This window comes from Canis aureus, chromosome 11 (genome assembly GCF_053574225.1).
Source record: "Canis aureus isolate CA01 chromosome 11, VMU_Caureus_v.1.0, whole genome shotgun sequence".
In the NCBI taxonomy this organism is placed as follows: Eukaryota; Metazoa; Chordata; class Mammalia; order Carnivora; family Canidae; genus Canis; species Canis aureus.
Genome location: NC_135621.1, coordinates 9,063,335 through 9,088,413, shown reverse-complemented (window position 1 = coordinate 9,088,413; position 25,079 = coordinate 9,063,335). Strand labels below are relative to the sequence as shown.

The following is a 25,079-nucleotide window of genomic DNA, read 5'->3' as shown; positions in this document are numbered from 1 at the left end:
CAAGCTCCACATCTTATACCAAGTCTTAGAAGAATCTGACAATGGCCCCAAAGGGTTTGATCATGGATTTTCATGACTTGGCACTGTGCTGCAGTCAGTGGTTTTATGGGACGTTTTGGGGGGATATGGGACTGTTCTACCCTAGGTGATTTTCCTCAATCACCCAGGCCATGAAAATTGTTTCAAATGTTTACATAAAATCTTGTTCATTATGGTTGAAAATACCCTGGGTAAGGAATCTATTTTTGGAATAGTCTTTGAGTTACTCCCTAGTAAACTGTTGGTGAAAGACTTTAAGTAAAGTGAGGAAAATTTATATGGGGCTGTCAGTTCATTAAACAGTGTTGCAAATTAACTGAGGAATCACAGGCTTCTCTCTTTTCCATTCCCTTTGGGGGGATACATCTATAACTTAAGAGAAACTCACTTTATAAATGACACGTAAGTCATGGCTCACAAGTGACTCGCTTATGGAAACTCTATTTTCTGGCCCAAACATTGGGACAGATGGTCTGAAAATGGGGGCAAACTCCTTAAAATGAAGGCTGTACTAAAAATATGAAAAGCATAATGACTCTACTCATACAATTCCTTCTCCTTTTCATGAGCCGTGTCTAGATGAAAGGGCGGAAAGAGGAACTCTAAGAAAAGGAAACTGCAGACTATGGGGAATCAATCCAGAGGTAGCTTGGAAAGAAAAAAGCAAAAGGAATGACTCCCAAGCTAAAATCTGTAGCTTTAGCCTGTAACAAAGGTTAAAAGTGAACTTGAAAAAATAAAGGTTAAAAGTGAACTTGAAGAATGTGTGCAAAACCATGTGACATTACATTGAAAGACGTCTAGAGACTATTTACAGTGAGAAAGGTATAAATGATTATTTAGATGTAGGTTGCTTTGTAAGTGTGATCTTTAAAAGTACTAATTTTTTTGTTTTGTTTTTTAAGGTACTAATGTTTTGAATAAAAAAGTTACACTTCTAAGGAAAAAGAAAACAAAGAAATAGCAATAGAGCTGTGTGGGCAGCAGGCTCTGCTCTATTCTACGTGTACAACCAGAGAGGGCACTAATAAATATTTGTTGGCTGGACAACAGGGGGTTGGAATCATTACATTGAGGTACCAGTGATGCAAGCTCGCAGCGTAATGAAATGGAAAGCTCATTTTAAAAGGCCTAATAGGCAAAGGTAAAGTTGTGAGGAGACAACAATCCATTATTAATCTGTATCCACCCCGAATTCAATGACGCCCTTCTCAAAGCTCCACTCCGCTTTTGCTATGTGTGAGTATTCTGAGGCCACTTCACAAACGCTTACTGCTCTCTTTGTTCTAAGGCCAGGCCTGCAAACTCAAATATCTTTGAGGGCCAAGGAAGTAATGAAAATGAGGCAAGTGGGCTGAGCGGGGAGCATGGCAAACAGGAAGCACATGCTCTGAGTCTAAGGGGAACATCTCAGCTCAAGCCAGTTATCTTCCTGCAGAAACACAGGCCTAGTATGGATCAGACTTTGTAGCTGTTTAGAAACTGGGCACAGGTATTTTTATTCAAGGCTTCTAATTGTTAAATGCCAGCAACTAATTTTTAAAAATCAAGTGCTGTAGAGCAAACAGAATTTGTCCACAGCCTGTAAGCTGTACCACTTTCTTAGCATGGAAATTCCCTTCTAAAAAGGCTTCCTACAGGTTTAAACAGCGTCCATTATTTGTAGTTGTTTAAGAACTGGTGAAAAGGTTCATGTTCTATTTAGCTGCACTGTCTGTGTTTTTGTAAACGTGGATGAAATTCTCTTCCAACTTTTATCTTTTCACTGGGCAGTCATAATTATTATTAGTTAACTGAACTCGTTCCAGTGAATTTTGGAACCTGTGTGTATCTGTTTGTGCAGAGGCAGGGAATTATACTTGTTTCTTGACTTGTGTATTCTGGCTTGAGAGCAATGTGTCAATTTTTGGACCTCTGTCAGTGGAGGATCGGGAGGCAATTTCTCTATTTATCATAGAGAAAACGGTATAAACGACTCCAAATCAGCAATGATTGCTATTTTGTTCCCAAGTTACGGCTCTTATTTTCTACATTATATAAATGACTTGTTACAGCCTGGCTCTCGTGCAACCCAGATGCTAACTGTGACATTCATCTCTGTACTCCCCACACCTGACAAAATATGTGGAACGTAGAAGTTGATGAACAAATATTTATTGTACTGAAATGAACTGACTCATAGTGTCAAAACCCCTTAAACGGGCTCTCAAAGTCTTTTGTCATCTGACTTTAGCTCCACCTTTGGCTTATCCTCAAGGAGAACCTGGATGATGACCAAATTGCTCTGGGAAACCAAGGTTCTTCCAGGGCATTTTGAAATGCACTGAAACATCTTTTCCTCCTTCTATATCAGTGGAAATCTACCGAGTGTCAAAAATCCAATTTAAATCTTCCTTTCATTGGGAATCCCATTCTGGGATAGTGAGTATGTTCCATTTCCAACAGATGATAAACCACTAGTCAGGCTCATTGGAAATATCAGGACAGTCTAACTCATTTGTTTCTTTTTTTTTTTTTTTTTCATTTGTTTCTATGATAAATGCTCTTAACCCTCAGAAAGCATTACTTACCATTATTAGTTTATAAGGACCCCGTGCTTCTCTACATCATGCCCAAATAAGCGTACTCAGAGGCCCGCAGGGGCCAGACAGGCAACAGAAATGGTATAGTCCAATGTAAAAATATTGGGAGCTGAAGGACTATGGCAAAGTGGAATTCAGATACCCCAGCTCTTCCCTTCATGAGGCAATGCAGGGTCACAGTCGTCAGACTCACTCGTTTTTAATAGGCCAAAAGTGTGGGAGCCAAACAAAACAGGTCTGTGGGCTGCCAGTTTTGACCTTGTGTATAACACATTATTTTCCTAGAGTTTAGAGCCTGTTTCCAAGTAAAACAGCAGGAGGATACACATGCACAAAAAATTGGAAGGCACTAGACGTACAAACTGTAGATCTATTAGGATCCAGTAAACTGCATTAGGCAAGTGTTTTGTGATGCCTTGCCAAAACCCTAAGCTCTAAAACACCTCAAGAAGAGCAATGGCTTTCCTTTGGAAAGGCTCATTTGCGGGACTTGACACAGCAACTGAAGCCTGAATCACACGGTTGCATCTTAAATATGCACGTGTGAATAAGGGGTGGTTTGGTTCTGCTAGAAAGAATGGAAGCCAGAAAGCTGCAGTGGATTTTGACCAAACTCTACTGGTCTAGAAACACACCACTGTTTCTTAGTAGTAGAACCAAATACGTGGGCACGTAGTTTATAACATCTCAGTGGGATTAAAATAAAGGAGGGTATCAAAGTGCATTTTGGTAATTTGTCTCATCAAGGTGAATTACTGTTATTTTCTTTTTCTGTCCCACATTCCTTCTTCTCAGGAATTCTTTCTAGAAATACATATTTATGTGGGAGCTGTCAGTCAAAGGGCCCTATGCATGAGCACAACATCTAAGCTAATCAGTGCAAGAATCCCATTTCTTGCACATAACGGCTGGTCTGGAAATATGCCTGGTTTAAGTCAGGCCAATAAAGGATTCTAGTTCAGGGATAAGAACACTGAGATGGGGTGAGATGGCAAGCTATAGGGACCACGTAGTTTGGGATATCCTGATAGGAGGGAAAACAACCACCAACACACCTGAAGATACAGCTTCAAAGTGATGGAGAGCCTTCTCATAGTATCATCGGAATACAGACCCCAACATGCTGAGGCTATGCAAACACTGACCAGTAAGTAAACCTCCTAACCTAACTTTGATTTGGGTTCCTGTAAATGCTAACCGAGAGCCTTAGAAATATCTGTGGTTCATATTTTATTTAAGGAGAACATGGATCCAATTAAATTAATTTCAGAAACAGGCCACTAAACTGCGTGACCGCTTTCTGGCCCAACATATATTTTATAGTTCACCTTTTATGTTCTATCCACCTAAAGCTGCTAATATCAGCAAATAAACAATTTCCTATTCTCATTCAAGTACTATTTTAACATATTATTTCTGTACTAACTGTATCAGTAATGCCATGCTTAGTACCAGAACTCTAAAGGATACAAAAAAGCAAAGAAAAGTACTAATTTCAAAAGTCAGGATTAAATGAGCATGTCGGTCAAGTTTTACTTCCACACTGCTGTACATTCTTGGACGCATACGTTGTCCTTGATCATTTAGGGGAAATGGTTTCAGTATGAATTACAAATTTAGAAATTAAAACGTGTGTCTACATGTGTATGCAGTGAATCCCTGGTAGAGGACTCCTCTCTGGCCTACTACAGAATCTTTGCATTTATCTCTTACCAGCAGTATTTTAGGAACCATGATTGAGCTGAAAATGCATGATGGAGAGATTGCATTTGGAATGTTAAACACGCCTAGGTCATGCGAAAATGTCTTCCAGCGCACATGAGATTTCTTGTGGGGCAGAAAGCAAGCTCACCTCCTCGTTCTCGATTTTGAGTGTGGCCAGCCGGGACTGCAGCTGCTGGTACCTGAGCATAAGCTCCGCCTGGACTGGCTGCTGAGCGCTGACCTGACACACCTGGTGGGGAAACAGAAATCGCAGTCACGCCACGGCCCTCCAGTCACCTCCAGGGGCATGGCTCTCCCACTTAACTGCTGCGTGAGTCACGCTGATTGCCCTCCACATCCCAATTCCATATTTATTTTTAATAGCCGCCTCAAAACTTCAGGTTTAAATCCGGACTTGCTCCCTAAGTGGCAAGACGAGAGGGTGCAGCTGCGTGGCCTGGATACGACGACGGGGAAGGCAGCAGCTGCAGGCAGATTGACTCTAAGGACAGGGCAGTGGCTGCATAGGGAGCTCGGATGCTGACCTCTCACTCGTGGAATTCTGGATGACCACGGGGCAGGGGACAGAGTGCAAAGGATGACCCCAGGGAAGTACGCAGACAGAAGCAGGGTGGGCAGCAGAGCCCACTGGCCACAGTGGGACGAGTGACCCTAGTAGGTCACTAACCATCTGCTTCCCTATCTGTAGAGCAGGGACACTAAGAGTTCCTACGCCATGGGGTCATTGTGGGGATGAAATAAGTTAATGTACATAAAGCACTTAGCACACTGCCTGGCACAGAGTAAAGACTCTGAAAATGTGACTATTAGCGTCTTTTAACCATTGCTTGCTTCACTAATATCAGCCAGGTCACATCCTTCACCATGAATGTGAAGAGGCCACGCCTTGTAATCTGCAGCAGAAACTCATTTTGGCTATTATGATCTCACTCATTGGTTAGGGTCAAAATTAGAGCCTTTGAATTATATTCTATTTAGGTCCACTGAAATTGCACCAAAAAAAAACAAAGTTTCTTTTCATTTTCCTTCTCAAGAGATGCTCTTGGCAGATGGGCGTTTCAACTCTTATGGAGTCTCCAAAACTTCAGAGATGATTGCCCTCCCGCAGAACTGGTTGTAAAAAAAGGGCAAGCGACTCATTTTTTTTTTTTTTAAATAATAGTTCCAAGAAAAGAAAAAAAGAAAAACTACAAACCCAGCTGAAGTCACTTATCTGTGATATTTTATCATTCTATGTTTGACATATCCATAACTGAAAAATTATAACAGTAATCATTTGGTTTTGGAAACATGACTCTGGGTGGGATAAGCCACTCGCCTGTCAAATTCATGTGCCATTGGCATAAAAACTGCTTACCATTTCTAATTGAGTAATTTACTCTATCAGATGAAGCAAACATAAAATTGGGTTAGAAATGCACAGGCACACACGTATTTTATAAATCTTAACACTAGGTGTCTCAGGAAAAAAATACATTAAAGGAATCTGTCATCGCTATTAATATCTATTTTTAAAAACATGCTGTCACCACAATAAGCTAAACTTGAGTTTTTAATCTATGAGTGTTGTTTTGCACAGCTGGAACACCAAGTGCTATACTACAGCGTGCTCATTAATTGGTTATTCTTGTTTTCCCAGCCAGAGACAATAAAATATACCACTGCAACTCATACACAGCTCAGATGGACTTTTTTCCTTGGGTAAAACAGGATACAAAGCTAAATTTGTATAAAGAATCTAAGATACATCATTTCTAATGCTTATTTTACCAGTCTGAAAACAACTTGAGTCTTAAAAAAATGTGTTGTATTTCCCAATCTCCCCGCCCCATTCTCCTGTCATTTACAATTATTTTTCTTTATGGGGATCTTTAAAGGAAGATTACAAGAAGCCTTCAGATAGATTCTATTGGGCCAGCAGAGGGTCTCACTTTGAATTTAAATCTGAATGTCTAGAGGTGAAGTAAGAACTATCCTGAGACAGTGTAGTGCTTACAACCAAGTTTGTGCAAAGGTTTGGCCTCTGCAGGCATTTGAATACTGGACCCTTGGCTTTAAGAGGCGGTTATGGCTTGGGGGCAGTGGATGGGGCAGGGGAAGGTGGTAGTGGCTGATCCTAGGATGTAACTAGCAAAGATCTCATACAAAGGCAGGAGAGAAAACACAACTGGGAATTCTGACAACTTTTAGTTCTGGAGAGTAACTAATGTAAGTGAAAAGACAACTCATTAGTTTTAAAACAATGAATTACTGACCTCATCACCCATGTGAGACTGAAACTCAAACTTCATTGGTGGACAGAATGCAGCAGGGTACATCTCCATAAATCTCTGTTTATCACTCCTGGGCTCCAAGTTATCAACTGCATTCTCAATAATGTCTAAGCCTTCATGTCTGGAAGTTTCAAGATTATACTCTGCAGAGAGATATGTTCTCAGGGCTCTGTTCAGACTTGCATGGTAGCCAAGATCACAGCACTTAAAAAAAAAGAGTACCATACATAAAAATTAATTCAAAATGGATCAAAGACCTACATGTGACAGCTACAACTATAAAATTCTTAGAAGAAGAAAACACAGGAGTAAACCTTCATGACCTTGCATTAGCCACTGGTTTCCTGGGTATGGCATCAAAAGCACAAGCAACAAAAGAAAAAATAAACTGGATTTCGTCAAATTTGAAGACTTTTGTGCTTTTAGGGTACGATTAAGTAAAGTAAAAAAGATAACCCACAGAACGGGAATTTTTTTTTACAAATCACATATCTTATTTTAAAAAATTGTATCTAGAATACATAAAGAAATCTTACAACTCAATAATGAAAAGACAAATAGGCCAACTAAGAAATGAGCAATGGAACAGGACATTCCTCAAAAAACATATCAAATGGTCAGTAAGTACAGAAAAAGATGCTCAACATCATTAGTCATCAGGGAAATGCAAATTAAAACAGTGAGATACCACTTCACACCCATTAGTATGGTTATAATAAAAAAGATAACAGGCATTAGGGAGGACGTAGAGAAATTGGAATCTTTCATATACTGTTGATGGGAATATAAAATATTATAGTCTCTCTGGAAAAATCTGGTAGTTCAAAAAAGAGTAAAACACAGAGTTAACATATGACTTGGCAGTTCCATTCCTAATAATATACACAAGAAAAGTAAAAAATGTTCACCAAAAAACCTTGTACATGAATGTTTATACCAGCACTATTAATAACAGCTGAAAAGTGGAAACAATCTAAATGTCCAACTAATAAATAAACAAGATGAAATATTATCCAATCCTAACAAAGAAGGAAGTACTGATACATGTGCTACAACATGTAGGATCAACCTTGAAACATTATGTTAAGTGAAAGAAACCAGCCATAAGAAACCACACCTTGTAGGATTCCATTTATATGAAATGTCTAGAATAGGCAAATCTATAGAGATAGAAGATAGATTAGTGGCTGCCAAGGGATGGAGCAACTAGGGAGTGGTGCCGAAGGGGTGCAGGATTTCTTTCTGGAATAATGAAAATAATATGTAATGGACTGTAGTGATGGCTACATAACTTTGACTATACTAAAAGACAACTGTAGATTTTTAATGAATGAACAATTGGTATATGAGTAATATCTCAAGAAAGATGTTAAAAAACAAATACCAAATACCCAAAGGAAATAATGAAAAAATAGCATTTAAATTTGTTCATGCTTACTGGTACTATGATTTTTTAAAATCCTTGTAGGATGCAAACATACTAACTGTAGTATTTTGGATTTGTATAATTTACTGATGACTCAATAATTATCCGTACTCTTTCAGAGGTGAGAAGAACTGGTTTGAATCTGCCAAAAAAAGTTCAGGAATGTCTTCTTTCTTATCCCTAGAATAAAATTCATAAATAAGAAATGACTGCCAAAGTTCTTTCACTGGAGATAGAATTTTGGGATTCTTAAATCTTCATTACCTTTAATTTGTATGTGCATCTATTTTTTTTCATGTTGCATTTTAAGAGAATATAATTGAAAAATATAACTATGGATATTGGTCAGTTATAAATTACTGAAATAATTTTAAATTTGTACTTGGAAGCAATATAGATCTCTTAAAGAAGAAGTGGTTTGTAAAGGTACAAAACCAGGTCATCCCCATATTGTTCTACTGCAATTCAATCAATTCAATTTGATTCAATTCAACCCACTAATTGACCATCTATTAGGTGCCTCGAAATTTGCTAGGCTCCAGGAATATGAAGACTGGAATGTAGTAAACCATAATTTCCATTCTCAAGGAATTTAAATATAAGTTGTTTATTATTGTGCTACTAAGAGAGTAGTAGAGAGGCACAAAGGAAGTAACCTCTGTACAAAGGATGCATCCATCAGGATATGAACCATCAGATCGACCTTTATGAAGGCACAGATTCAATCACTGACCTAGCCTTAGAAATGTCAACATATTTAATTCTATTCTCACCCTCCAATTTCAGAATTATTAAATTTGGGATTTTTCTATAGAGATAATCTAAAATCTTGCTACTCAAAGTGTGGTCTGATAGTCATAGACTATCAGCATTACCTAGAGCTTGCTAGAAATGCAGCATCTTGGGCCTCAGCCCTGACCTGATGAATTAGAATATGAAGTTTAAAAAAAAAAAAAATCCATGGGTGATTTATATGCACATTAAAGCTTGAGAAGCACCACATTAAACCATCGATTACAAAAAGGTCCTATAACCCCCTGTCCACTGGGAGTGCTATTTCTCCAAGTGGGCAAGAGAATCAACCTCAGTAAATGTTATTTGATTTTAAAAAAGCAGGAAGAAGCAGCCATATCACAATTACAAATACAAGCAAAATACAATTGTGAAATATGGCAGGCTCATCTTTGGTACATGTTCAGTGGAATCAGCTGCACTCAAATATAGAGAATAATTTTCAGTTAATTAAAAAATTCTAGTCTCAGATGAGCGAAGTCCTCTTTTATTTATTATTTATTATTTTTTTTTTTGCAAAGTCCTCTTTTATTTCTTTTGCTGCTCAAAATCCATAACTGTCCTGTGTAGCCATTTTACACATCAGAGGGACCGAAAAATTATCCTTTCAGTAATACCTCATTTCGTGCAAACATGAATTGGTAAAGGAAATGGCCTAATTTCTTTGAAATGTTCTGAAAGAAGACAGATTCAGCTTGATTATAATGAAGCAGATCACATAAGCTGCTTTATTTTATGAGTACTGATCCCAATGGGAGTTAATAGAAAATTGATACTGAGGAAAGAAACAATCTAGAGAAAAGCCCCCCTCCCCCCCAGTCTCTTTTCAGCTTACAAAGGAAGAAAGAGAAGAACAACAAAGGAAAAGAGGAAGGGGAAAAAAAAAAAAGACATTCAGCCCCAACTACCTAATTGAAGTAGAGTTCTGAAAATACATACTAAGTTTTTTTTTTTTTTTTTTTTTTTTTTTATTATTATTCCCAGACTGAAACAGTTTGCTCCTCAAATTTCAAAGAGTTGCTTCTTTGGGGAGTAAATGTCAAAATTACAAAAGTACTGTGCACGCTTTCACACCCAGGGCACCCAGGTGGATTTGGTGGGCATGGAGCTAGTGAGATAGCCCTGCTTTCACTGGTGGTTTCCTAATAGGCTGGGGAGAAATATGCATGTGGCTTTGTACCCAATCCAGAGGCCGCCCCAGGTGTCTTCTGGTCTTCGAATGCTATACCTCACTCGGAGGTCTCTGTGATGAGCCTGATGGACAATTTCCTTCTCTGATCCCTACAGAGCTTATCAGTCTGTAGAGTCACTTAATTAGCATGATTCTCTTACTTCTGATATGCAACGTTTTCTACGCTCTAGGTTTTTCAAGCATCCTGGACTTTAAAAGAAACAAGAATAAAATTTTTATTCAAGCTCTCCTGAGACAGCAAGGCCATTCACACAATCATCTTTTTTTTCTAAACTGGATGCTAAAATGACACTGAGTATGTTAAAATTCACGGTACTTGGTTAAAAGGCCTAAAGTAATTCTATGGAGTTTATGAATTATTAATGACAATATGAAAAACCAGCTTCTGCACAAAGAGTTGAGTTATAACCCAAGTGCTTTTAATGATGAAAATACATTAAAAAATCAGTAAGATATCTTATGAAAAAAAACAAAACAGTGCTATTCTGATGACTAAAAAACTGCATGGATCTATAAAATTACGGATTAAAACTGGGGAAGGAAAAAGTGTTGGAAGTAGAAGAGTATTTTTTTTATTTTGCTTTGTTTTTAAATATTCTAATAGCTGCCAAGATATATATCCCACTAGGTAATATTAGTCTAAATCACCACAGTAAGCTAACTTCTTTAGGCAAAAGGGTTACAAATAGTATCAGAAATAAAGATGAAATTCAGGTTTTGAGGACTGTAACAAGTACTTCATCTTGTTTCAAAGGCTGAAAGGTTGGCTGAAATATCCTTGGTGGTTATACGATCACGTATAATTGGATCACGGCTATGCAGGGAGAGAATTTTTTGTTTATTTGTTTGCAAAATGACATAAGAAGCCCTACTAGGTACAAGTCTGGAATTGTAATGGAATTCCAATGGAAGCAAGTCCCACATACATGTTTACAGAACTGTTTTAGCCAATGTCATTTGCAGGGCAGCCCTGGAAGTGGCAGGAGGGCAGCCCCAAGCTCCTATGTGACTGCAGAATTAAGCAGTTGTCATGAGAATGCAGAGGGAAGGAACTCTTCTGCGTAAGTATTCCAATCTAATGTCATCATTCCTGCCTCCATCTGAGAGGTTTCATGATCTATTGTCCTGGCTTCCACCACTGGCTTTTAATTAATAAGCTTTTGGCTCTGACCATTCCAGAGTCACGGATATCACGTAAAGACTTGGTCTACCCCTTACTTTAAGTCTTTCTACAATAGTGCAACCCAAGCAAACCATTGCAAAGCCCCTTTCACATAACTATGGGTAGGCTTTCCAAGCACCAGAAGTAGGTAAGTTCTAAGTTTTACATTAGATGTCAATGAAGAACGCTGACTTCTTCTGAATAAATTATCTTTGTCCCTTACTATTTTCCTCTCTAGCTATTCAGTACTTCACCTCAGAAACCACAAACTTGTTTTGTGCGAGATGGGCATCTCATGGGACTGAACTGGATGCTTATAATTCTACAGGCAACGTTTACACACCTGCTCTCATGTCTGAGTTCCTGATGGTCCGTAAAGAGCTGACAATTTAATTCTCACTGCTGCTTTAATAACGGCAGCCAAACATTTAGCAAAACTTGTTTTGAGTTTCTTTTGTGTAACAAAAAGGTCAAAATGGTACATCAGAATGGATACAAAATAGGCAACAGGAGGAGAACGGAGGTTGCATATGCCTGAGCCAAAGAGTAGGACCAATAATCATTTGGGGCCTAACCCAGCTCCCACTCCCATGGGCAATCATTTCTCTCAGAGGAGCTGCCACCAGATGCATTTTTCCCCAGGCCAAATCTCTGTAACTACCCTGAATCCAATCACAAAGTTGGAAGGCGAACAAAGCAAGCCCAAACAAACACGTCTGGCTGGTAATACTATGGCGAAGATAGAAAAATAGGCAGTGCTGAGGTTGGGGGGTGGGGGGGAGGCGAAGGGTCTTGCTCTTTTACATAGGGCAGCTGAGTGCAACATGAATGAAAAGAATGAGTCTGTCTTGGAAAACTCTGGAAGAGGGTTCTAGACAAAAAGAAAGGGCCCAGGCAAGAGAAAGCTTACTGGGTCTGGGGAACAAAAAGGCCGATGTACCCAAAGCATGGTAACTAAGGAGGAAGTTGAAGATGTGGATGCTGAGTGGCAGGTGGCAGGTGGGCACAAAGGTCTTGGTGAAGAGTTTAGATTTTATCCTAAAGACAATGGGAGGTCACTAGAGAGCTTTAAATAGGGATCGACAGGTCTAGTTTATCTTTTTTAATACACTGGCTTCTTGGGAAGAGAATGGATTACTGAGTAGAAGGTCCTAGTGGAAGTTGAGTGACATCTTAGAAAGCTAAGTGTAGGCAGGAGATGAAGAGCTTGTGTAGGAGCCAGTGCAAGCAGCAAGGAACAGCCAGGCTTGGGATATTTAGGAGGTGCAGGTGACAGATCCACTGATGCATTTCTATGTGGGAAATTAGAGAATTGGATTTTTGGTTTGCACAATGGGGTGGAAAGGTGTGCCACTTACTGAGGTGTAAAAAACGGCTAAGGAAAAGCTACATGTGTGGAGAATGAGGATGATGATACAGGCTAATGGGTATAAAGAGTTGAGTGTATGACATGTTCAAGATGCCCATTAGACACCCGGTTGGAGATGTCCAGGGCGGAGTTGCATACGAATCTGAAGTCCTGGAAAATGACCAAGGCTGGTGATAAAAATCTAGGAACCATCATATGGTATTTAAGGCAAGGGACCTGGAGGTAGAAAGCCAAGGATCATGCCTTAGGTAACTTTCAATATTCAGAGGTCCAGCCAAGATGGAACAACGAGCGCTGGAGACTTAGGGCAGCCTATGCTGCAGGTAGAAAACAGATATGTGCAGTTTCTTTTAATAAAAGATACCCATGGCATCTCCACTGGAAGGAACATTTATTTGTTTATTTATTTATTATTTTTTAAAAAAGATTCTATTTTATTAGAGAGCAGAGCAGTGGGGAGGGGCAGAGGGAGAGGGAGAAGTAGACTCCCTGCTGAGCAAAGAGCTGGACACGGGGCTCTATCTCAGGACCCTGAGATCATGACCTGAGGCAAAGGCAGACACTTAACCAAATGAGCCAGCCAGGCGCTCCTGGAAGGAACTTTTAAAACCATGTACTTCAGTCACCCAACTCATTTCGGCTTTTAAATACCCCTTCAATCACAAAGGGATAAAAACACACATAAATCAGTTTACATGATAACTACACTATCCTAACCCATTTACCATGATCTCTCTATCATTTTCCTAATAAGAGTTCAGGCCTAATGGGGGCTGCAGTATTACAATTTGGCAGGTTTTCATGGATAAATCTAAATACCATTATGTATGGGGATAAGTCAAGCTAATTAAGAAAAATCTGAACTCTGAATAAGTTGTTTTTTAATTAAACACATGTCTCTAGAGACAAAAGGATAAGGCTAAAAGCTTTAGGACAGCTGATTACTTAGACATGATAAAGTCAACACAGCATGCAGTATATGATGTAATCTAATTTCAATTTCATTCTGTATAAATGGCTAATAAAATACATGACAGATATCTTTACCAAGAAAATTAGCTGCAGTAAGGGATTATTTTGTTGCAGCATTCCACAACAGTTACAAAGATTTATCCTTCAAACTCCAAAGTGTCCTGCAAACTCTTACAGGGAGTAACAGGAAACCGTGAAACTCTACTAAAAGAATTACAAATGCTTTATTATCACCAGATAGATGCTCTGGGACAAAGCACCCATGGAATTCTGCTGTGGAGGACTTTGTTTCTCTGAATGCCTTTTGAGGGTGGGTAGGTGTGGAACTGGACTGAGAGAGGCTACATTATCAGTTGTTTGAAGAATTCCAGATATACAGAATGCTGAATTTGATTGCAGATCTAGGATTATGAGAAATAAGACCTGTACTTGTCCTCTTAGCAAATCATAATCACTTGAAAATCTCAGCATTCAACTACAAATACTTGTTGCCCACATGATATTTCTTCTGGGTTGTAACATTTGTAATGCATCCTGACTCTAAAGAGAATTAGTTACAGTCTTTATTTTATTTACTTTAAAGATTTTATTTACTTATGAGAAAGAGAGAGAGAGAGAGAAAGGGGGGGGGGGAGGCGCAGAGACACAGGCAGAGGGAGAAGCAGGCTCCATGCAGGGAGCCCGACATGGGACTCGATCCTGGGTCTCCAGGATCACGCCCTGAGCTGAAGGCGGCGCTAGACCACTGAGGTGGGCTGCCCTAGTTACAGTCTTTAAAAGATGCCCCTATTGAAGGAGATACTAATGATTATAAATGCAAAACCTATTATTTATAAAACTATAATCAGTTTTCCTTTATAATTATACCTTTATTTTCCCAAACCAATGAAATTTCCTTTGGCCAATATCTGTAATCTATTTCTTATGATTTGTATTTATTCTTTTTTTTTTTTTTTAAAAGATTTATTTATTTGAGAGAGTGAGAGAGCAAGAGTGTGTGTGTGTGTAGGGGGGAGGGACAGAGGGAGAGGGGGAGAGAGAATCTCAAGCAGACTCTCCTGTGAGTGTGGAGCTGACTTGGGGCTGGATCCCACAACCTAGAGACCACAACTAAGCTGACCAAGCTGAAATCAAGAGTCTCGACACAACTAATGGAGTCACCCAGGCGCCCTAAATTTCTATTTATTCTTCAAGTGACAAAATAAACATCTGTTTTTGGTGTGAAATTAACTTTTCCTTCCACCTCCCACCTGATTTCGAACTATGAGGTTGTTACTCTACAAACTAATTTATCTAGGACTTTCTTTTACATTATTAATTTGTACTGTGAAAAAGCATTTTGCTGACTGAAGTAAATTATAGCTCAGACTTGATTCAAAATTAGTTTATTTCCAATTTAATAGGATCTAAATTCAACAAGTTTCAGCACGTCCTTAGTTTATTGCTAGGGGCAAAAACTTAACTCTATGATGGAGTCATCAGGGTCACATCACCCCAAGCCAGTGATCAATTTTAGCATCCCTAGTGGTGAGTTAAATAGGTGTTGTTACATGTCTACATAAGACACAGCAACATCACCTATGGTGTAATCTGTTGCAAAGTACTTAATTTGAAGTCATCAAGCCTTTATATAAGTTTCACTTTGTAGGAATTATAGGGAACAGATAAACAGGCTAACTGACACCATAAAGAATAGAGACAAATCCAAAAGCTGAGATGTTCTGAGGAACAACTGTCCATGTCTCCTCAACAAGGGGCTTTGTTAGATTTAAAAAAAAAAGAAAAGAAAGAAAGAAGACTAATGGAACACATCACCTAGATGCAATGTGTGATCCTAAATTTGGTCTAGTCTAGACATACCAGCGGTGAATGTTTCTTTGGGGTCATAAACAGGAATATGATGTGGCTATTAGAAGAGTTAAAATTTTTCTGAAATAGAAAGATGGGGATCAATGATTGAAAAAAGTAAGTTAAGAATCTGTATATAATATGATCTCATACTCTGCTGGCATATATATACACAAATATATTTATATATCTACCTAGACACAAAAAATGTCTACATGATGTTAAGAATGTTATTGTTTATTTTTGCTTATAATTCTTTTTTTTTAAATTTTCTACCACCTACGTGAACTCATTCTCTAATAATAAAAGACCAGTTTTAAAATACAGATGCTAGGGGCACTTGAATGGTTCAATCAGTTAAGCATCTGCCCTTGGCTCAGGTCATGATCATTTTCTATGGAAAATTTGTATGACTGTTTTATTTATACCAATAGACTCATTCATCATGGTCCATCACAGGAAATGTAGGAGATAGATTATTGATCCAAGCAGAAACGAAGGCAAACTGGACGTGTATATAAAGAAGGTCTCAATTTGAATTCTTATTTATGTTGCTTTGACTCAGTCAAGATACATTTAGTATCCTCCATGTCATTTCACAAATAAGATGTTAAGCATAAAAAATGTTGTCTTGGGATGCCTTCGTGGCTTAGCGGTTAAGTGCCTGCCTCCCGTCCAGGGCATGATCCTGGGGTCTCAGGATCGAATCCCACATCAGGCTCCCTGCATGGAGCCTGCTTCTCTCTCTGCCTGTGTCTCTGCTTCTCTCTCTGTCTCTCATGAATAAATAAACAAAATAAAAAAAAAACAACAACATTGTCTTGACTTTTTCTCATTAGAGATACAACAACTCTTCCAATAATTATTAGCTCACTATTTTTTTTATTAGCTCACTATTAAAGCGATTCTGCTAAATAAGCTCACAAAGTATAAAGGATTCTAGATACCTTTGCATGATAATCAGTGTTTCTTTTTCACCAGGTAGGGTCAAGCTTAATGGTTTTAAGGATCACCACTATATATGCAAATTGCATTGCTACAAAATAAGCAGCCATTTTAGAAGGTACACATCCACCCTCTGACTCCCTTAACAATTAAGTCAATGAAAGCATAATTTTCACGAAGAAAGGATTCAATCTCTATTGGATATGACAACAAACTCCCTTCTTTTAAAATTAATAATGAAGTTGTATTCCTTGAGAATTACTCAACATTTTAAATTTAAGGCTGATCTTTTATTTATTTATTTATTTATTTGTTTGTTTGTTTGTTTTAAGGCTGATCTTTTAAAAGTCCATCCTTTCTTAAAATTCAAAGTTACTTGATGTATTTAACCATGACGTATCTACATCAGACTTAGATTTGGAGGTTAAAAAGTCTGAGTATGAAGCTTACCAACTTCCCTAGCTGTGTGACCTTTGACAAGCTATTTAGCCTAAATAAGCCTCAGTTCTTTAATCTATAAAGCATAGAAAATAGTATTTACCTCACATGGTTTGTGATTATTTGATGAGGTTATGCTTAGAAACCTGCCCGTCACATAGTAAGAGCTCAATAAATACCCACGACAATGATGATGACTCTCTTGAAAGGTTAATCCCGTCCTATAAGTGCCAATAGTATTGAGAATGTTACTGTCCTCTCCACACAGATGACCAACAGGTACCTCAGTCTCCCTGAGTGTAACAGAACTTACCGCTCCCTGCCCTTTGACGCATGTCTCCCTACAGTCCCCATCTCAGTTAAAGGCACCAGTGCTAACCCAGTTACTCAGGACCTGAATTGAGGCGTCTCTTTATCCTTCTTTTCACTTTACAATCATGTTAAATTCCTTCAATATATTTTGAATCCAACCAAACACTTCTCACAGGTCTATTGCAACCACCCCAGTCCAAGCCAGCACTGTCTCTAGCCTGGAAAATTGCAAAAGACTGCAGATACAGCTCACTGTTTTCATTCTCATCCCCTCCTTCAGTCTGTTTCCACCCAGATGCCAGTAGGCGTCTTGAAAGGGTAAACACGTGATGTCACTTCCCTGAGTAAAACCCTCCAGAGGCTTTCCACCACACTTAGAACACAATCTAACCCCTTTCCCTGTCCAAAAAGACCCTAAGTAATTGGGCTTCTGCCCACATTCTCTTCCAGAACCTTCCTCTTCACTTACTCTGCTCTGGCCACACTGGCCTCCTCTTTGCTACTTCCTGAGCATCGTGAGCTCGCCAAACATGCCACCGCCTCTGTACCTTGAGTCTTGCCAGTCCTTCTGTATGAGGGATTCCTTCCCCACTACGCCATGTGGTGCCCAGCTCACTTCTCTGCTCAAATATCAGACTTTTCCTGAATACCATCAAAAGAGCACTCCGATAGTGGTTTTATTTTTATTTATAGAATTCTCACTATGTGTGTGTATACGTAAATATGTTTATGAGCTGATGTCTCAATTAGTACAAAAACTCTCTAAGACAGGAACTTTGTTTTGTGCATTGCTGGATCCCCATGGTCAAGAATAGTGCTTAGTACCTTGCAGGTGTTACAAAAAAATACTTCTCACTACATGGAAACTTCCTTGTGTTAAATTGGCTTGGTAGTCTAGCCAAGTACTCCAAAAATAAGCCCCCAACCAAAAAATAAACATGTAGAGTAGTTACAAAGAATTAGTTCCATGTTCTATGAACTTCGCAGAATCTCTATAAATCTAAGTTTGAAGACAGGGGTCATAAAATTGTTCTTTTTTATTCAGAAAATCTAGCAGTCTAGCAGAAAAAATTCCCTTCCATTTCATCAGAGTGCTAAAAGAAAATTAATTATTTCATTAAAATACTTATAAAAAAGGAAGAGAAAAAAGTTTTCCCTGGTTTTATTTTTAAGAGTTCTGTGTAAAGAAATTATGATAGTATGGAATAAAACTGTTTTTAGACTCCAAGAAAAGGCACATCAGAGTGTTAATAAACTAAAAAATCATGTCCTTACTTAACAGTTCTTTTGCAAAAGTCCCAAACTGTGTCTCTAAAACAGTTAAATCCATGAGACTTTAATTCAGCATAAAATAAAGTTGCTTTAATGTACTGCATACCTAAATTATGATACTATGAGCGCAGGCAAAAAAAAATTTATTGTATCTGTAAACTGTTAAATTTAATCAATACAGGGCAGCACATGAATACATTTCCAGCAGCTAATTCTCTGAACCTCTATCACTTCATCTGTGCTTTCCTTACAAGACATTGCTTTTTTTTTTTTTTTTAATTTGCAGCGATGGATGTTTTTGGACTGGGATTTCTGTCTGTGTCACCTATGTAGTCTCCTACAATTGGAGGTTTTCTAAATGAAAGAACAATGAAAGGGTTAAAGCTGGGAAGTCATAGCAGTAATCACTGCGTGGATATACTTGAAGAGATCTTTTTTTTTTTTTTATTTAAAGATTTTTATATATTTGAGAGCAAGTGAGCATGCGCACAAGCAGGGGGGTAGGGTGGGAGCGGGATGGGGATGTGGGGTGAGGCAAAGGGAGAGGGAGAGGCAGGCTGAGCAGGAAGCCTGATGCAGGGCTTGATCCCAGGGCCCTGAGATCATGACCTGAGCTGAAGGCAGATGCTTAACTGACTGAGCCACCCAGGTGCCCCTATACTTGGAAAGTTCAAAATGAGCCAAATTACTGCTTTTGATAGCATATCCTCAGAGAGAAAAGTACAGCATTAGATGAATTTATGAATGTGGTTTAAGTCCACTCTACTTTGCTTATATTATTTACCACAACTAGAAGCAAAGCTATCATGTGTGTAGTCATCTGCTTAACATCTGTCTTTTCCACTTTACATTCCTGAAGGTAAGATCTGTATATACTTGGGGGTGGGGGGATAGGTGAAATAGATGATGGGGATTAAGGAGGGCACTCATGATGAGCACAGGGTGATGTACAGAACTGCTGGATCACGATATTGTTCTCGTGAAACTCATATAACACTGCTATGTTAACTAATTGGAATTAAAATAAAAACTTAAAAAAAAATTGCATATGCTTCTCACAGCCTCAGCACCTCACAATAGTTTTGAATCAGTTAGGCCTGTGCCGTAGCATAATTTAAAAATGACTGGTTGCCCTTCCTAGCTAGTTTACCAGGCCTTCGTAGCTTTGCAGAACCTAATAATTTGCTTTTCACTGGTTTTAGGATGCACACTTTTTCACGTGCATCTTACAATCAATATTGTCTTAGAATCATGTATAGTTTAATTGGCAGTATTTTTTCCTTCTAAGTATTACATAAAAAAACATTGGTTTGAGAAATGATGGTGTTTTAGAATCAATGAAATATAGTTATTGCTATTTATATCTTACTATGGAAAAATTTATGGGTGCCTGGATGGCTCAGTTGGAAAAGTGAGTGACTCTTGATCTCTGGGTCTTTAGTTCAAGCCCTGAGCTGGGTGTAGAGATCACTAAAAACAAAAGTAAGTATAGTTAAATAAAACATAAAAACTATATGGAAAATATAAAAATTTCAAGTACTTACGTCAATTAAATCTGAAAGATCATGAATATAATACTTGAAAACTGAGGCATTGGTTGCTTCGAGGGTTAGGAGATATTCATTCCGTGCCTTAATCGATTTTAGCTTATTTTCTGAATACTTTGCTTGTCTCTGGAAATGAAGATGACCCAGGTATTGGGAAAGACAACAAAGCCATTTAGTCAGAGAAATATATGAGACTTTCTACTCATCCAGACAATGTATTCTACATATGCCCATGACCTTGCAAGCCCTCTGAGAAAAGTACATTTTGAATCTAATTTAAATAACTCAAAGTGCTCAACAATGTATGTGGGCTTCAGGCCCAACTGCAAGGAAACCTCTTTGTTAATATTTAAGTTTTTCACGTGGTATATTGATAGTCCTTGGCATTCGGCACTCAAAGATGTCCAGCTGTTAGTACATGGTTTTTATGTTTCTTTTTAAATTTATTTTATTTTTTCACTTTTATTTTTTTGGTTTTTATGTTTCTTAAGCATTTTTCATTCCCATGGTAGGAAATGTGTCATTTCACAATAATTTACAATGTGTGTCTATCAGTTATTACATCAGGGTTCTTAATATTGTCACCTCAATATTAAGGCAGAAAAGCTCTGTGATGTTTTTTTTACTTACTTTTTCTTTCATTTTTTCAATTTTCTTTACAGAGCTGCGCCGCTGATGTCTCTCCTCCAGTCTTATATGAAAGACTGGATCACCAGATCTTCCAATTTGCTTTTCTTCTTGTTTCTCAGCCTCTTTCAGCTTGCTCTCGGCACTGATGCTCTCTGCATGATACATATGGTATGTTTTCATCACCTGTGAAAATGTGACCCAAATTGTTACAAGGTGCCTGTCTGTAACTCCGAGAGTGAATGGAAGCCATTATGTGAGGAATATGTTAAAAATATCACCTTCCAACTGGCAGGGAGGGAGCCAGATTGTTAGTCAAATAGATGAATTATGGACTATTGCTTCTACGTACAGCAAAGAGAAATATGCAAATTCACCTGCCAGGAAGAGGCACTTAGGGGACAGGCTTTGATGAAAAAATGATTTACAGAGTCTTATGCACGCTTTCAGTGCACTTGAAAAGTTCCCTTAAGCTTAAAAGTGTTCTCTGAAATCTCTGCATTATTAATCTGCAGAATAAACCATTACTCATGGATAAATTTTACCCCAGTTTTAGAATTCTAAAAAACTCCAAATTAGTACAAATCTTACTAAAGACTTTTTTTTTTTTGCATAAAGTCTACTGGTCAAAATACAAATGTAAATATTAAGGTTCATACAGAGCTTCAGTTTAAAAAAATTGTTTTTGACTACAAAGTAATACTTTATGTTCAATGTAGAAAACATATGATTTAAAAAGGAAAAAAATTTTTGGTACAACCATTTGGTCTTTTTCTTATAAAAACACACACACACACACACACACACTCTCTTCATTTGAAAATGACACATATTTCTCCTTTTAAAAAATTCGTACCATACTGTATTAAATCTCCTATATCTTTTTTTCACTTAATATATCAGAACACTTTTCTGTATCACTGAATATTCTTCTAAAATATAATTTTAAGAGCTGTATAATATTTCTTTATATGACTAGGACACGACTGATTTCCTATTGTGGAACATCTTAGGATAGTTCAACTTTTAGCTTTATAAAAGAAGCTGTGCTGAAACCCTTAATACATATATCCTATCTTATTTCTTCTCTTAGAAATGATACACATTTGAGCTATATTTTAATATATTTAGGAATATGCAGAAATAAAATTTTGTAATGTATCCTTTCCATGTATGCTGTAAACTTATATAAAGAATGATCAATTTAAAAATTAAAAAAATTTAAATCCTTAAACACTTTGATTATTTGTTACAAATATTTATGCACAAAATTATCATATTTCGTATGGTACATTTTCAGAACTGCAGAGTTAGATAATCTGCACATTTTTGAGGTTTTTGACACATATTGCCAATTTAACACTCTGCAATTTTGAAAAAAAGAAAACGATCTATACGATTTCCCAAGCATTTAAAAAACATAGATGTTATTTTAATAAATATTTTTCAAATAATAAATAAGTGTATTTACTCATAATATTTATCATATCTATATATAATCCCCGTATTCTTATATACAGAGTAATAGTCACAGATTTTAAACATTTTTTTTTAATTTTTATTTATTTATGATAGTCACAGAGAGAGAGAGAGAGAGGCAGAGACATAGGCAGAGGGAGAAGCAGGCTCCATGCACCGGGAGCCCGATGGGGGATTCGATCCTGGGTCTCCAGAATCGCACCCTGGGCCAAAGGCAGGCGCCAAACCGCTGCGCCACCCAGGGATCCCTAGTCACAGATTTTAAAAGATTTTCCCTGAAAATCACAGTTTTCCAACATAATTTCAATCTGCTTTTATAAGCAGTCAGACACGTGGGCCAATTCTAAAACTTGCTTATTTTAAGCACAATTCTACTGCTTAAAAGAGACAACACAGGAAAGGTATGACTCAAAATGCATATCAGGGAATTTACTGGAACTTAGCACCCAATCGTCAGTGGTGGCACTTTCTCATAAGTCATGTCAAATTTGGGCAGCCTGGGTGGCTCAGCGGTTTAGTGCTGCCTTCAGCCCAGGGCCTGATTCTGGAGACCAGGGATCGAGTCCCACTTCAGGCCTGCTTCTCCCTCTGTCTCTGTTGCTCTCTCTTTCTGTCGCTCATGAATAAATAAATAAAGTAAAAAAAAAAATTATGTCAAATTCTCATCCACATAAAAATTTATTTCATTTGTAAATAACCCATAAATTATTCAGAGCCAGTTTTAGGACTAAAATGTAGTTGTTAAGAGATTTAATGTAACAGTTTGAAGTAAGGACCTTGATTTTTTTCCATTTCAAAAGATGAGTTTGAAAATAGTTTGGGAACTGGAAGTATCACTGAAATATATTTATTTAGGATGAAGCATAGAAAATTGCTGTTTTGGTAGGTTACGTAAAAGGTAGAAAGTCAGCACTTTCTTGAGAATGGTTCAACTAACTACACATTTTCAAGGTGACTATTTGCAGGGTAAAACATGGGGTTAATGAAGAGCCTTTACTTATTTTCACAAAATCTGATGATGTCTTTCCTTAAGAATGTAAGCTAGCACATCACATTAAAGGCACTGCTGAATAAGAACAAAGTAAGGGCAAAACTGCAAAGTCGTGGCAGCTTTTTCTGGGCTGTGTGTAATTGCAAAGTTATCTGTTTTTAGTAATTATCAAACCTGTCCAGGAGAAGTTTGGTTGGCTACTGCAGTTTAAAAGAAAAATAAAATAGCAGTAAGAAGCAGCTGGGCAGCTGGGGAATGAAAGGGGAGTCACCCTACAGCTGGGCAAACAGAAGGTCAATGAATCTACTACACACCTTGCATTTTTAGGCTTGGCTCTGTTTGTACACTCTGCCTGAAGCAAACCCACATACCAAATGGGTCTTGGTTCCAGTTACATCTTTAAAGAGAGAGTGGAAAAAAAAAACAAAACAAAACAACCCAAAACCACAACCCAATAAATCTCTCTCTCTCAGCTGTATTCTTCTTGCTAAAAGCCAGTAAAGAAGAAATGAGAAAATGTGACTCCCACCACAGAAAGATGAAAAGGCATCCCAGATAGCCCTGAGTATCTGAGAATTCTTTTCTTTTAAATACATCCTAAAGAAAAGACTTGAACTCTTGCTTTATTTAGATGCTGAGGGCCTGTGTAAGCAAGCAATTTGCACAATCTAAGCCTTATGTACTGAGGATACTGAGCTGGCTGCCAGCATGGTATTTCTTATGGACTAGCCTGGGTTAAAAAGAAAACATTCTTGACCTCATACTAGCAAGAAAAGAGTGTGAATATCCCATCATAATGTGGTTCAGCACAAAAGCTGAGGTTTTTCTACCCAGTTCAATGGTAATTTCCAGAAGGAAATTTCTTTGTTCAGTTTTCCAATGCGACTTAGGGTTTCCACTATTTTCTAAAACGTTAACAATGACAATGAATGAATTTTAAAAGTTGAGGAGAAAAACACTAAAAGCTTTTTGAGAACTCTAATTGCAGATAATGAATGCAAGTACAAACTACATTATTTAAAATGTAAGCTGTTGACAGAAGTTAAATGTGTTTTGTATTTAAAATAAAATAACAGACAGTTTTCTCTTTTTCAAGGAAGGAGAAGAACATTTTTATTTTTTAAAGGTGCATTTTGAATACATACGACAAAGAAAGTAACAGCTTCTCCATCAGCCTAATGCAAACACAAGCATTTGCATACCAAATGACAGGATAGGCATATATCCATTTAAATATGCTCCAATAACATATTTTCCTATTTGAATTCTTCTCTACTAAAACCTCATGCATAATTCCCCATTGAACACACTCAATTTATCTTTCCCACTCCATCTTTTCTTAACTGCAGGATATAGTCAAATAGATTTCTCTGCAATTGTGAAATCCAGTGCAAAACTTCTGCACAGAAACTGTTAATATTTTTTCCTTACTAACAGACTCATCTAATGTATCTGATACTACTCTTGTATTTTAAATCAAAATAATTAAAATATCTATAGTAAATTTTAATATTTAGTGTCATAAAACCATTATGTATCTGAAAACTGTCACGTTTGGAAATCAGTGTATTAATCAGTGTACTGATTTTACTTTCTGACTACTGGCACAGAAGTTAGAAGGTGTGTTTCTAAGAATGGATCTACCAGTTACCAGGTGTGGGGAATTTATTTTACACTTTTGCTCACCTTATAAGGTCACTGTGGTCACTCAATTGTGCATATCTAGGTGTGTGGTGTGTGTGCACGTAATAAACTTCACAGAGTACTTGCAATGTGTATTGTGTGTGTATATATGTATATAATGTACATCATTAATATAATTTAAGCTGATTATGTATATGTATAATATGTATATAATCAGCTTTAAAAGCATTACATAATGCTTGTTATAATGCCAGACACCATTTGAAGTACTTTACAAATAATAGCTTTTTTAGTCCCTCTAAAAACTCTTCTAAGGTACATACCTTTATTCTTTCTATTGTACAGATGAGACAAGAAAGGCCTGGAGAGGTTAACAAACTTGCCTAAGGTCACACAGTGCTAACTGCAGGATAATGGTTGGAGCCCTGGCAGTATGGTTCCACA

The 25,079-nt window shown here is 37.6% G+C and overlaps 1 protein-coding gene across 2 annotated transcripts in view; it reads right to left on the bottom strand.

Annotated features, from left to right (window-relative positions):
• Window positions 1-25,079, bottom strand: part of SRGAP1 (SLIT-ROBO Rho GTPase activating protein 1) — a 270,069-nt gene that overhangs the window by 63,625 nt on the left and 181,365 nt on the right. For both annotated transcript variants that reach the window (XM_077913654.1, XM_077913655.1), the window contains exons 5-8: window positions 20,525-20,707; window positions 19,892-20,020; window positions 6,602-6,823; window positions 4,474-4,575 (exon numbers count right to left, since the gene is read on the bottom strand). In XM_077913654.1, the coding sequence (XP_077769780.1) occupies window positions 4,474-4,575; window positions 6,602-6,823; window positions 19,892-20,020; window positions 20,525-20,707 (636 nt within the window). The remainder of the gene's footprint in view (window positions 1-4,473; window positions 4,576-6,601; window positions 6,824-19,891; window positions 20,021-20,524; window positions 20,708-25,079) is intronic.